Raw genomic sequence first — 15,125 nt, forward strand, 5'->3', positions numbered from 1 at the left:
ACCTATTCATGGTGATGATCGGGCGTGTATCTTGCATCACCAAATAAGTTAGAGATCTAGCATCGGACTTGTAATTTGTAAAGGCCTAAAACCAGACGATCTGAAATTCAGGGGGCTAACTAGCTAAATAATTATCACAAATAAACAGGAAAGTAACGCATGGCCACAAACCGATAACAATCACCAACAATTTTAGATTTTTTTTTTTAAATTTTAAGTGCATAAGAAAACTGAAAAATCGAATCGCGATTAACTGATTGCATCGGTTCGATTTGAAAAAATATAACCGAACCGTGAGCACCCCTTGGAAACCCTCGGATCGTAGGATCATGCTCAGATGATGAGTCCGAAATCCGGATTCTGTATAGACAAAGTTACAAGGTGGTCAGTCTCATCATGGCTTTTGGAAGCGTACACGTATACGTTAATTAATATGAAGGTTGTAGGATATTGTACTCGTCCTTGTCGTCCGATTAAATGACCAGTTTCAGAAGGAAGCTAATCAGATCCGTGCGATCGAAGTCTCAGATGGGAGTGGGTCAGTGGGTCCTTCCTGCGTAAAAGGAAAACTGGAGAGAGGAGAGAGAGAGAGAGAGAGAGAGAGAGAGAGAGAGAGAGTGGCGGTGGCAAAAGGAAGGAGGTGAAATTGGTCACCTGTTTACCAGTCTCTACTAGAATTGGCGGAGCTTTTCGTTTTTCTTCCACCAGAGAGAAAGAGGAAGGGGGGTTTTGTGTGCTGGTAAGGGGATAATCGGCTAAATTTGGGGAGCCTAAATCTGGCAACCTTTGGAGGATTGAGGGCAAGGTCCTCCCTAAAGCAAGCCATAGCGGAAGACGACGAAGAGGAGTGTAGGCCTTGGCGTCGAAGGTTGTCCATGGCGGTAACACGGGGCTCCACCTTCAGGATCGCCCTCCTCCTCCTCCTTTTGGCCGCCATTATCACCGCTTGCATTACTCTCCCCATGGAACAGGTTCGACCCTTTTATTGGTTTTTCCCCCTTCAATTGGCTGTATTTTATTTCGTGATTCATCACATTTCGCCCTTGTTCGGTTGCTGGAGCTTTTATTTGTTTGATTGTTTCTTTTAATTTTTATTTCCCAAGCTTAATGCAATGTTGTATTTTCTGATTTTATGGCCTTGACACTTAGTTCATCGATTGGATTATGCATTTCGTGGTGGTGCTTCCACTGGTTTACTTTAGAGGGTTGCATTAATGCATGGATTCTGTAGTGTTGAGTTGGGGATTACTGGTTCAACTTATTATTTGGTTTACAAAGTTGTATACTTGCATTTTATATCACCTGTTTTTTATTGGATGAAATTGGGGAGACAAATGAGGATCTTCAGTGTTTAGATACTTAGGCTCTTCGCTTATTTTGTTCTATTCGCATTCTTTGCAATTGGTGTTCTGTGCTTTAGGTTTCAATAGCTTCATGATTACATTTTTCATTACTAGCAGGAAGATGTTCCATAGTCTTTTACAAAAATAAGGCCGTGAGTTTGGTTAGAATAACAAAGCCACTAATGGAACCATGGATTTCAATTTCAGCAGTCTTTAGTTTTTACTCTGGTTTCCAGGGCAGCTGTGATGATACAAGTTGGAAGATAAAACAAGAGAAAAAAATAGAACTGAAAACTTCAAGTTTTATTTACTTATTACTAGAACGATATTCTTGCAACTTCAAGCGGATCTCAGAATGCCTCTAAAGTTTGGGCCAATTTTTTCATCTTCTAGTCAAATAAAAAACCTAGTTTTTAGGCAATATGGATAAATGGGCTTCCTATGTGAAACATAATCTGTAAACACATGCTTAGGTAGTTCATGTATTCTTGGAATATGAATCATCTGGGATTTGGGATTGTTCAAAACAAGTAGAGCTTCTGAAAATGAGGGTTTCCCCACCCCTGGAATGAGGTCGACTTGGATAGCATGCCCGAGCAGGTATTCTACTCATGGTTCAAAGTATCTATTATGTACGATACACATCGATTTTCAGAATAGGTGATACATGAAATACTATGAAATAGGTTGTATCTAGATCTTTGAACATTGGTCTTCATTAGGGTGTATCAATTTTCAAAATAGGCGATACGTGGAACACTAAGAATTAGAGAGTATCAATTTTTTGAATAGCATGATATGTGGAAACTACAGATTTCAGATTAGGGAGTATTGATACATTGAATCTTGATTCTACTTGAATTATGTTTTTGAAGCTGGGGGTTAGTGGAGTTTCCACTTATTAGGACCAGCAGTGTGAGTATGCTTTCTTAAACTAAAGAGACAGTTGGAAATTTTGAGAAAAAAGAAGAAGAGAGAATACCACTTTGAGGGCGTCAGACCACCTTAAACACTTCTAGGGCATTCAGCCTCCTAAAATAGATCCCTTCTTCATTCATAAATAAACTCAACAATACAACCAATTTATAGAATCCAAAAAACTTAAACAACTAACTCACACCTTAAATCCACCAACACTCATAACATCCCATTAACCCACAAATCCACTAACCACCAGTTGTGTAATGTAGTGAGAATCAATCTAAACACCAACACTAGACGGCCAACTTTGTTAGTGTTCCTATACATAATGGTATCGACTCCACCATGGGGTCTCTTGAAGGAATGAGAGATCCATCATATGGATGGCTGAACCCTACAGGAAGGTTGGGCGAAATTTCAAAAATTTATCTCTCTCCCATGTGGGAATCACATTCCCTATTTTAGAAAACTGCATTTTTAAGGATCAATCTTGAACCTAAACCAGACCAGATCTGAAACCAAAAGGGAGTGGAGGGATATACCTGATACGAAGTAGTAATAACCTCCAATGAAGGTGTTCACGCCCAAGGAAAGATCCAAAGACTGCTTTCACCGAAATTGACACGGTGCTGGATGAAGCAGAATCAGTAGGATGGTTCTTCAACAAGAATTGAATTCTTCAGCAAGAATCTGATGGAGGGCTAGTGAGCACGACTTCAGATTACCTTTTCTTCCAAAAGGTAATATCAAGAACTCTTCTTGATCGCTCCCGCAGGTGGAGATCAAATTGGTATGGCAGCAAGAGCAGGAGAGAAGGAGACAGTGCAGTCAAACTGTGTTGTCTCTCTCTGGAAATCAACAGTCAGTCAGATGATTTCTGATGTGTACTGAGGGTTCGCCCTGCTTTCTCCTATTTACAGCCTTAAAGAGAGGTTCTCCTAATCCCATTAGGAGTTTCCTAATCCAAATATTTTATTTGGATCTGGACTCTCATTAAGAGATAAGGATAATCCCTTATCTTATCTGCCGATAAAGATCAGCCCTCCTAATCTAATTAGGAGTTTCCTGATCCAAATCTTTATTTGGATCTGGACTCTCTGAGTGGATAGGGATAATCCCTTATCCCATTTGCTGATCTAAATCCCAGAACTGCCCCCTTTTAATTAATCTTATTAAGCCAGTTTGAATTGGACTTTAGGCCCATTAAGTTTATATGCTCACTTACCCTCCAAACTACTGCCCAGTTGGATATCCTTGTATGGCGTGGGACCCAAACATTGATCTACACATCAACCACATGGGTTCAGCCCAGCTTCTGTTACAAGGCCTGGCCGAATTCACTGTAGGAGACAGTGAACCCCTGAGTCCATCACCATGGGCTCTTGATGGGCCCAACATTTATACTAAATGGTCCTTGGGTTAAGCCACCTTATAAAATCCCAAGGACTGTCGGCAGATGCAAGATTAGCCCATCAGGTATTACCCTCAATGGTCTTACACTTAACCTCTCAGCCCATAATGATCAAACACTGCCCGACAAGAGAGGACCTCTCCCTCGGCTGCAAGGTACAGTGCTGCACTCTCTACTCACATGGATCCCGGGAATTAAAACCTTTTGCAAACATTTTGAAACCAATAATATATATATGTATATCTCTATATAAATATATTTTGCAAAACAAATTTCAACGGTTAAAATCGACTGTCGGCAGTTTTGGTTTCCATTAGAGAGAGTGCATCCCCGATCATTCACTTTGTCCGACAAAGGGGCTGATCCTGTCACTATGATTATCCACTCGGATGAATTCTCGGACTGTCCCAACATACCCAGGTTTTGACCCCCTCTAAGGATCTCACTGATTGGCATATCAAAGACGGCCCAATCCGACACCTAGTGTAGTATCATAATCGAGTCTAGGGGTCAGGTGTAACATTCCAGTTTTGCCCATCTATCTCCAAGGTCTAGGGCAATACTGGAATTTTGGTCCGGTTCAGGGTTTCAAGAAAACCCACACTGCATGTACCTCAGGTCTCACCCTGACAGCTGAGACAGGCCACCCCCAACTAACTTGGCGGCACATCAGTGTCAGCCTTGGCAGGATAAATCTCCCCAGATCTATCCAACGGCTGTGAAGATTCTAAACTAACACGAGTCTCATATGTGTTCAGTTTAAGGGTATTACATAGAAACACACCATAATAACATGAATCAAATATGTACTTTATTCATTTACATTAAATATTAGTACATCATTCTGATTGGAGTTAAGGGCATACATTGTCTAACATCTCTAACATGGTGTTTTAAGTTTCAACATTTGTATCCAAATTATGGCATTAATAATCAGGAAAGTTAGTTGTTTTGGCACATAATACAATGCACAGTTGTTTATTGTAGTTTAACACACATAAACACCACTAGGCACCACACAGGACAACCAAAGTTGAAACACCCACTCTGTTGGGGGATGCCAGGAAATGTTTTCCCCAAACACTCCCATGCACATAACCTGATGTAAAGGATGGTACAAACCTTTGAGGTTTAATATGCCCAATCAAACATGATTTTGGTCCTAATGTCCTATAAAGTTAAAGCACCTATATGGTATTTACTTGGACTCTGAATGGAAAAGCAACACTATGGCTTCAAACACCAATGAGTGTATCAATAAAAATTCTGAAATGTAAGGTCCCCCTTTTTATATGCACTGATCTGGAAAAGAGTAGGCAATTGTCATGACAAAGAAGAATTTCTAAAGAAAAATGCTAAGCCCCTGGATCATCATCTTTTATTGAAGTCAATGATATCTCATGAAGTTCAAAGCATGTTTTTATTCAATCCTTCTTGCTTAGTACTTTCCACATCATCTTCTAGGGTTTGACAATCTATTTAGTATTCCTTTGTCAGGATCTTTTTACCCAAACTGCCAATATATATATATATATATATATATATATATATATATATTTTCCTGCTACATCCTTTATATTTTGACTGTCTAACTCAGTGAACTGTTACTACATTAACTTTTAGTTGTTTGGTTATGAAAAATAGCATTATTTGCATTTGTAATGCCTACTATCATCACCATATTACCATATATGGAACGTTGTAATTTATAAATTGAACTGCAGAGTTAGGTACTAAATCTATATGCATGTGATGGTCATTGTATTATGTTATTTTCTCCCCATCCCCTTTCTTTTCTACTGTTATATACTAAACTGAATTGATTTATGCAGATCTTAAAGGACTTTTTGCTGTGGATTGAGAACAATTTAGGGCCTTGGGGGCCACTTGTTTTGTAAGTAATGCTGTAGCTGCTTCTTTATATTGATCTTTCCTATTTGTTGGTAGTGGACCTCTATTGTAACTTGGTCTTAGCTCTCTGTTTCATGTACGAGTTGATGTTAATCATAATCCTTCTCCCAATTATAGTAGCAGTTGTTTGTTGATCTGGGAAAATTTCCATCAACATCACGCTTTTCTCCCAATTTTTTTCTTATTTTTGAAAATTATGAACTTCTTAACTTAATTTCCAGGGATATTTGCTGGGCAACCTGCTGGGTCCATTAGTTTTTTTATGATAATAAAAGAAAATTTTATTAAAGAAAAAGAAAATACATGGTCAGGTGACAAGGAATCACCAAAAGATAAAAAAAGAAAGACAATAATCCATCTCTTTTTTTAATAAAATATCCCCAACAAATCCAGTAAAAATAAACCCCCCAACAAATCCAATAATCCAACTCTGTTCAGTTGAGCAGAGTTCAGAGGAAGAGGTTACCTGGGTTAGGGCTTTTTGTTAGGGTTGGAAGAGAGAAAATGAAAAGATGAGAGGAATTTTTTATTCTACCACTGCTGAACTTCTCATGAGCAAAGCGAGTGCTAATTGGAGTTATCCCCAAAACACCACGGTCCATGGAAGCCGACTATAGACACAGATATATTCTAATTCCTTCCCTCTAAACCTTGGGCAGTTTGGCCCATAAACCCCAGTGAAAATCCAAGTAAAACCATTTCTCTATTAGTGAACAGAATCAAGACTGAAAAAAAAAGCTCCATATCTCTGTCCCACTTCATCCCAAATTATAAGTAAACCACTAGAGGCACCATTCGAAGGAATATCCAGCCACTTCTTGTTAAACTGGATGTTCAATCAGATTCTGTTTACTTAAGAGTATGTGTACTATAAATTTAAGGAACATTTCTTTCTGTCCAATATATGGCATACTTATGTAGATCTGGCAGCAGTATATTAAAAATCAGCTAGTGCTATACATGGCCACTAATAAAATTTGTTTTTTGTTTTTTTGTTTTGTTTTGTTTTGTTTTTTTTTTTTTTTTTTTTCGATTGGTAACCAGAAGAACAAAGGGGAAGCACTTATTAAAAAGGCATATAAAGAATATTGTCTTACCTTCCCAGTTGTGAGGGAGTAGATACCAATGTTCTGAAAATCGTAATTGTATTGTAAATCATAGAGAAAATTGAATCGAATCATGACTTGTATCGTAAATTGTAAGATTAGATAATTTCTGTTGAGGCACGGGATGCAGCTTCACTCTTAATAGAAAATTACATCTAACAAAATAGAAATGAGATCATACTCAATTATAAAGCAGCCCAAAACAAAGAATCCCTGTTAACCCCTTGTTTTGCAAGAGAGTCAGCTATCTCATTTGTTGATCTTCTTATCAATTGGACTTTCACTGTCATATTCCTTGTTAACCAAATCACTTTCTTAAGAAGATCCCTAAAACCCCACAAAGAGTCGAGTCTGGATCCAGAAACCATCCCACAACTATCTTGGAATCACCTTCAATTAACAATCTTTCTACACCAAGTTGATTGGCAAGCTGAATCCCCTGTACAGCAGCTAGTAGCTCTGCTTTGATAGAGTGTCTCAAACCCACTGCGCATGGGAACAAAGCTAGACCAATGCTGTCCTTATTCCTCAAAACCCTTCCTATGCCAGAGAGGCCAGGTTACCTTCGCTGCTCCCATCAAAATTCAGTTTAACAAAACCTTCAAGATGGACCCAAACTGCACCATAACTCTTCTTTGAGGAGGAACTACTAACCATTGTTAACCAGTTTCTCTAGAAGTCATCAAAAGAAAAAGAAAGGAACATGTTTGTTGTTCTCAACCAGTGTATTGCCCATGTCAAAGTGCAGTCTTTGATCTCTGGAAGGCTTCTCTCCTTATTGTGGAAAATTCTAGTATTTCTTTTCTCTCAAATAGTCCATAAAGAAGCTGCCCTAGTACACCTCCACATCAACCTTCCTCTTTTTGATTGCTGGCCAAGGATTGAGGGTTCAAATAACCGAGAAACTTATGCTGGCAACAATCACATACAACCAAAGATGACAGAAACCAGATAGCTGTAGCAAAGGGGCAGGATAAAAACAAGTGGTAACATTCCTTACCATTAGATTTTCAGAGAGAACACCAATTTGGAGATAAGCACAAGTAAGGCCTTTTCTTCTGCATTTTGTCCAAAGTATTAACCTTCCCATGGAATACTTCCCAGCAAAACACAGAGACCTTTGGGGGAATGAGCTTAGTTTAAACTTCCCTTACAGGGAAGGGTAAAGAGAAAGAGGACGAGCAAAGGATTTTGAAAAAAAAAAGCAGCTGAAAGGAACTTTAGGCAAAGGAAACCAAATCTTTTTGTATGGCTTAAGGGGGTTTGAACGAACATTACCCAAAAGAAGCAGAAGATCTGTAACAGAAGCCAATTCTTCCTCACTTAGGCCTCTTCTAAACCCAAAATCCCAATTCAAAGAATCAAGGGTGATAGGAGAAGAAAGACACCTAGCAACAAGCTCATTTTTTCTTGTAAGGAAACTAAGTAGAGAGAAGGGAACAAATCCTTAAGGGATGAATTACCCACCCAAATGTCTTCCCAAAACCTTACTAGGTTCTCAGAGCAAACATCATACTTGATATAAAGGAGGAATTGGGGGAGGATCCTTGAATTTGCTTTCCACGGTGAAGCCAAAGTAGCCTAACAAGATGAGCCAGCATCCCATCCATTCTCCAAGCGTCCATGTATGCTACCAATTATCTCATGCCACAAAGACCCTCTCTCGGGGCCACCTCCATAACCATTTGCCTGACAAAGCCACATTCTTGCACACTATATTTCCTAGGCCCAATCCACCTCACTCTTTGTTCCTACAAACTAAATCCTGACTTACTAAATAATCCTTTTTCTCTTCCCTGGGTTCCCAAAGAAAACTCCTCATTAACCTCTCTAAGCTCTTAGCTTCCCTAGAGGGGATTCTATAGATAGAGAGAAAATAAACTGGTAAGTTAGCTAAGGTGGCCCTAATCTAGGTAACTCTACCACCCAAGGAGATGTAATTCTTCTTCCATGAGGCCAACATTTTTTCGAATTTCTCCAAAAAAGGAATCCAGAATCGACTCTCTTTAGGGTTTGCACCAAGATGAAGACCTAAGTAGGATGTAGGCCAAGAGGAGATGGGGCAATCTAAACACTCTGCAATAGACACAACAACCCTATCCTCCAAATTAATGCCCATTACACAACTTTTGGTCCAATTGACCTTCAAATTGGATACACTTTCAAACAAGAGGATCAAATCTTTGAGATTCCTCACCCTCCTTAAATCATCTCCTTCACAAAAGATTATTATATCATCAGAAAATTGGAGATGGGTGATCGGAAGATTATTCCTACCTATTCTCCAACCCCTAAGGGCCTCCTCTTCATCAGCTTCTAAGATTAATTGGCTAAGCACATCACTGACAAGGGTGATAGGGGGACCTTGTCTTAGTCCTCTACAAGATGGAAAGAAGTCCCTCACAACACCATTAACTAAAACCAAATAATGACAAAAGCTTATACATCCAAAGGTCCACTTACACCACCTCTCTCCAAAACCACAATTCCTAGGTACCTCCACAAAGAAGGTCCAATCCACCAAGTCAAGGCCTTCTCTGAATCCAACTTACAAACAAAACCTTGTTGGCTATTCCTTCGTATATACTCCACACATTCATTGGCTATCAAAGTCTGATCAGTTATGTGCCTTCCTTGTACAAAAGCCCGAGTCTGACTAACAATAGAGGGAAGCACAACTTTAATCCTTCTTGAGAGCACCTTTGCCAAGATTTTGTATAAACTAGTCATTGGGTTGATAGGCTTAAAATCCTTGGTGTGCTGAGCTTTTTCTTGGGGATTAGAGTGATGGAGGTGGCATTTACTCCCGAACTAACTTTAAATCCATCTTCAAACTCTCTAAAAACATCAAAGAGATAATCTATAATCACCTCCCAAACAATCCTGATAAAAGGCCATAGTGAAACCATCCAGGCCTGGTGCCTTTGATCTATCCATTGAGAAAACTGCTCGTCTAATCTCTTCTTCTTCAAAGCTCCTCTCTAACCAAACATTAAAGTCCTCTTTCAATCTTGGCCATTCCAAATCTTCCAAATTCTGCCTAAGATTTAAGGGCCTCTAAAGATTGATCAGTTTGGGACATTAGGAGGGCTTTTTGTTCCTCTACTCTTTTAAACTGACCATATTCCACTCTTTCAAATTGGCTCTAAGTCTTTTCAATTTCTTATGGAATCTAACCCCTTCCACTTCACTCCTCTCAATTCTTCATTGCACCACTCCTTTATCTTATCCACAAAGTCTGGGTATGTTAACCACATACTTTCAAACCTGAATGGTCTTCGTCCATTTTGAAAGGACTCTTGGCCTATTTTAATGGGATAGTGATCAGAAGTGACTCTAGGTAGGTCTCTAGCCACTAGATCTCTCTAATGATTCTCCCTTCCTTTTTCAGGTGGCACATGAAAAGGGGAAGGACTATGTGGAGAGGTCTGAGGGCTGCAGTATGCTGGACATTATGGGAAGAAAGAAATACTAGGATCTTCTTAGAAAATGAGAGAGGGGCTGTGATCCACATAAGGGCAGTACAGTGGCTGAAATCACTAGAACTATTTACAGATTACACAGTGGAAGACATGTTGAGAAAGTGGGGCGAGATTGCAAACTGCACTCAGGTCAAACCAATAATAAGGGTGTCCTACTGATAAAAAATAAATAAATAAATAAAATAAGGGTGTCCTGGACTCCCCCACCTGCTGGCTTCTTAAAGTTAAATTTTGATGGGAGTTGTAGGGGGAATTTGGGACAATCAGGGATTGGAGGGTGTTTTTAGGGATGAGAACGGGGTCATTTATGCCCTGTTCTCAGGCCCAATTGGTGTGGGGGATTCCCTTAGAGCTGAGATCTTTGCAGTTATGGAAGGAGTTCAGAAAGCCAAGGAGACGAATGTCAAGAAACTCATAATTGAAGGGGACCCGGAGGTGGTGGTAGGGTGGCAGATTAAAGATGACTGCGGTTTATGGAACTACAGAAATGAGAAGAGGAAATTCAGGTGGCTGGTGCGGTGGGAGATGGAAATCAGGATGAGTTGGGTTAAGAGATCAGCTAACTCTTTAGCTGATGGATTAGCTAAACAAGGGATAGAAAGGGAAGTAATGTTTTGGGCTAAGCTGTAACTTAATTGTTTCTTTTTCTCTTTTTCTCTCTTTGGAGGGTTTAAGTTGTATTCGGAAGATAAGAGTTCTTGTCTTCCTTGCTGTAAATATTTTGATATTTCAATGAATTGAATGAATCTGTTATTGATAAAAAAAAAAGAAATCTATACAGCTTAGAGCAGACAAGATTTTATCGAAAATTTGACCAAGTGAAGATAGGTTGCAACAAGGGGATCTCCTTCAATTCACAATTATTAATGAACTCATTAAATTTTTGCATGCTAGTTGTGGTAGACTGATGTGGGTTGTTGGTTTCATTATAGAATCTGATTACATTAAAGTCTCCACCTACGCACCAGGGTCCCCCCCTCCCCCCAAACTGTGCATTCCATACAAATTTTCGATAAAATCTTGTCTGCTCTAAGCTGTATAGATTTCTTTTTTTTTTTTTATCAATAACAGATTCATTCAATTCATTGAAATATCAAAATATTATAGAATCTGATTACATTAAAGTCTCCACCTACGCACCAGGGTCCCCCCCTCCCCCCAAACTGTGCATTCCATACAACTTCCACATCTCGTTTCTTTTCCTATAGCTGTTTGGCCCATAAAAATTGGTTAGTACCCAATTGAACCCATCATTCGCATTTTTGAATTTTAACAAAATTAGAAATTGCCTAACAACTCCTCTAAAGGTTCCACTACATCTTCCATCCAAATGGTAACCAAACCTCTAGATGCTCCCCAGAATGGCAATGAGGACCAATTCACTCCTCTAGCTCTTCACACACTTCTGATCCGATTTCTGTCAAGCTCCAATAGCTTTGTTTCATATAGCAACCTCTCTTTCCTTAGCAGCATAGTTTTCAAGCCGTCTAGGCGATTCTGGGCGACACTGGGGTGCCTAGTGGCCTAGTTACCTAGGTGTCGCCTAGGCGATAAAAGTTTTATAATATAAAAAACCGACTTTTGGCTAGATTTTTTTAATCAGAAAATAAGACCTTTTATTAATCACAGAGAAATATTGAATTACAATAGTTATAGGTTGCAGCACTGCGTTAACCCAATCTACATACACATACAAACAGTTACAGTTCTGCCCAGTACAAGGTAGACCTATTTGCCCCCTATTTTGCTAGGGTATCCGCCAACCCATTTGCAGTCCTTCTGACACAACCAAACTGAGAGTTGAACCTCCTAGTGAGTGCCAATTTCTCTGTAGATAAATTTGAGCTTACAGGGTGCTGATGTGATGTGTTTAGCCCAAGAAATGACCAGTAGTGAGTCTCCTTCTATTTCTGAATCTGTTGTTCCAATCTGCTCAGCCAACTTTAAACCTTGAAGTAGAGCCAGAGATTCAGCCTGTTTTGAGTCATCAATACCTATTGGTCCTGAGAAGAGTGCCACAACTTCTCCTAGATGATTTCTAATCATACCCCCTATACCTGCCCTTCCCGGGTTACCAAAGGAACTCCCATCAAAGTGTAGTTTTAGTTTGTTCAGTGCAGGTGGTTTTCATTCCGCTCTCACTACTTCTTTGGGTACATCTGTTTGTGCTACTTAAGTCCAGTTTCTTAGAATGTCATTCGTGGAGAAGTTTTTGAATAGTTCCATGGTCATCACCCAATGTGTAGTTTTGATTTTTATGGCTTCAATGACTTCTTTGGTTTAGTTTTTTCAGAGAAGAGTCTTTGGTTTCTTTCCTCCCATACCACAGTAGCTCTTGCTGCTTTCCATAAGCACTTTCCTCTTTTCTTCTGTTGCCTCAGGAAGGAGGGGCTGAATAGACTTACTTACCACATCATGTGGGGGAGCCCATCTGCATCCAAAGAGAGAACAACCAATTTCCCAAATACAAGAAACAAAAGAGCAGGATAAAAATAAGTGGGGTAGGGTTTCACCACAATCCTTACAAAGGACACACATGAGGAGTGAGGCATTTTTTTGGCCTTCTTTTCTGTAGCACACAACAAGTGTTTACCTTCCCTAGGAATACTTCCCAACAGAAGGCTTGTACTTTAGGAGGGATTGGTTTACACCAGATTTCTCTCACTGGGAAGTTCACCTCCAAAGGATCGTAGTGAGTGAGCAAACTGAAGAAAGAGGCACAAGAGAATATGGAAAGGCTCCTCAGATGGTCTCTTCTCTTGTTCCTCCCTTTTTAGTGTTCTTGCCACACCTAATAACCCGGATGGAGACTTCCTTGTAAAAGAAATTTGGAGTAAGCCTATCCCCCCAAAACTTCAAGCCTTCTGTTGAAAATTTTCCTTGGCAAGGTTAATACTTGTGATATGCTGCAGAGAAGAAGGCCTTTTGCTTGCCTTTCTCCTCACATGTGCTCCCTTTGTAAGGAAAGTGGTGAGACCTTGGCACATCTATTATTATCTTGTTCCTTTGTGCATCACATTTGGGAATTCTTTTGTTTTCTCTTTGGTTGCAAGTGGGTTTCCCCTCAAGATGTGGTAGGACTTTTCAACTGAGATTTTTTGAGGCAACCAAAGAAAAGAGGGAAGGTTATGTGGAAAGCTACAAAGGCAGCTATTTGTTGGGTGATTTGGGAAGAAAGAAATAACAGAATATTCCTGGACAAGAGTAGAACAATTGAGGAGGTAATCGACACAATTAAAGTTAAAGTAGCTCATTGGGTAAGATCTTTGCATATCTTTCAAGATTTCTCAGTAATGGACATTATAAGATCCTGGACAAAAGTAGCACAGTCTTCAAGAGTGAAAGAGAGAGTAAGGATGGAATGGAAACCTCCAGATGGTAATAGAATCAAATTGAATTTTGATGGAAGCTCTTTTGGAAATCCAAGACTATCAAGTATTAGGGGAGTAATCAGAAATTCTGATAGGAGAATATTAGCATTATTCTTTGGACCTATTGGCATGGGCAACTCTCTAAAAGCTGAGTTAATGGCAATGCTACAAGGATTGAAGACAGCTAAGCAACTAGGAATGAGGCATATTGAGGTTGAAGGGGACTCCAAGATGATCATCTCTTGGGCTAAAAACAATAGAACTACTCCGTAGACTTTCAAACAAGTGATAAGGGAAGTGGAAAAAGGTTGCAAGGGAGGTAGAGGCTGAATTCAAATGGGTAGGAAGGAGTGCAAATGGGCTAGCTGATTATCTTGCTAAACAAGGGGCTTTGAGGCAACAATTGTTTTGGGCTGCAATGTTAAGAGGGACAGAAATATGTAATAGTGTGGGAGTTCGAATCCCATATACAAAGTTGTGAAATTTTAAATCTAATTTCAAATAAAATTCTTTTTTGCTGATAAAAGAAAAAAAACCATCAGGAGTTGGGGACCAAACTCTACTATCATCTGTAGTTTGGTCTAAGTGGACCTTATCTAGGGTTGGGATCAAGAGCAATAGGGACTCACATTCATTTTCCCTCCGCCCCCTTCTGAAGCCAAAGTCCCAAGAGATACCCAAGTCTGAAAGCATGCCAACCCTAGCAACAGGTTTGTTTTTAATGTTTGACAAAGAGTAGAGGTCCGGGAATTTAACCTTAAAAGGTAAATCCCCAACCCATATGTCTTTCTAGAATAAAACTTTATTGCCACACCCAACATCAAAACGGATAAAGTGAAGAAAGGTTGGTAGTACCTCAAAGATTGCCTTCCAAGGGGAATTTGGAGCTGCATTGGAGGTTAGTTTTGCATCCTAGCTGTTTTTTGCTTCACCATGAATGCTTTTAATGACCTTGTGCCACAACCTATCTTCTTCACAAGGGATTCTCCACAGCCATTTCCTTAGGATGGCCACATTTTTCTTTAAAATGTTCCCAATACCTAGGTCACCTTGCTCCTTAGGTTTACAGACTTGCTCCCACTTCACTAAATGATCCCTCTTTTATTGCCAGGTTCCCACAAAATATCCCTCATTATCTTCTCTAGCCTCCTTGCTATTTTCATCAGGATCTTAAAGGTGGAGAGGAAATAAGTAGGCAGATTTGGTAGGGTGTATTTTATCAAAGTGATTCTTCCCCCCAGGGAAATATAACTTCTCTTCCACATTGCCAACTTCTTTGTGAATTTCTCTAAAACTGGCTTCCAAAAGCTTTCAGCTTTTGGGTTTCCCCCAAGGGCATACCTAGATATTCTAGAGGCCAGCTTTTCACTTCACAACCTAGCAAATTTTCCATGGCTTGGATGTCCCCCTCTCCTAGGTTTATTCCAGCTACATAGTTTTTTCCCCAATTCACTTTTAGTTTGGAGTCCTGCTGAAACTTATCCACCAAATTTTTCAGATTCCTCAAACTAGATTCATCACAACTCTCACAGAAAATGATTGTATCATCAGCAAATTGTAAGTGAGACACCACCACCTTT

The 15,125-nt window shown here is 39.6% G+C and overlaps 1 protein-coding gene across 1 annotated transcript in view; it reads left to right on the plus strand.

Moving 5' to 3' along the window:
• Window positions 1-571: 571 nt before the first annotated feature.
• Window positions 572-15,125, plus strand: part of LOC104612615 (uncharacterized) — a 59,303-nt gene continuing 44,749 nt past the window's right edge. The window contains exons 1-2 of the mRNA XM_010280093.3: window positions 572-971; window positions 5,508-5,569. Of these exons, the coding sequence (XP_010278395.1) occupies window positions 876-971; window positions 5,508-5,569 (158 nt within the window). The 5' untranslated portion in view covers window positions 572-875. The remainder of the gene's footprint in view (window positions 972-5,507; window positions 5,570-15,125) is intronic.

Source organism: Nelumbo nucifera, chromosome 4 (assembly GCF_055504915.1).
Source record: "Nelumbo nucifera cultivar China Antique chromosome 4, China Antique-T2T, whole genome shotgun sequence".
In the NCBI taxonomy this organism is placed as follows: Eukaryota; Viridiplantae; Streptophyta; class Magnoliopsida; order Proteales; family Nelumbonaceae; genus Nelumbo; species Nelumbo nucifera.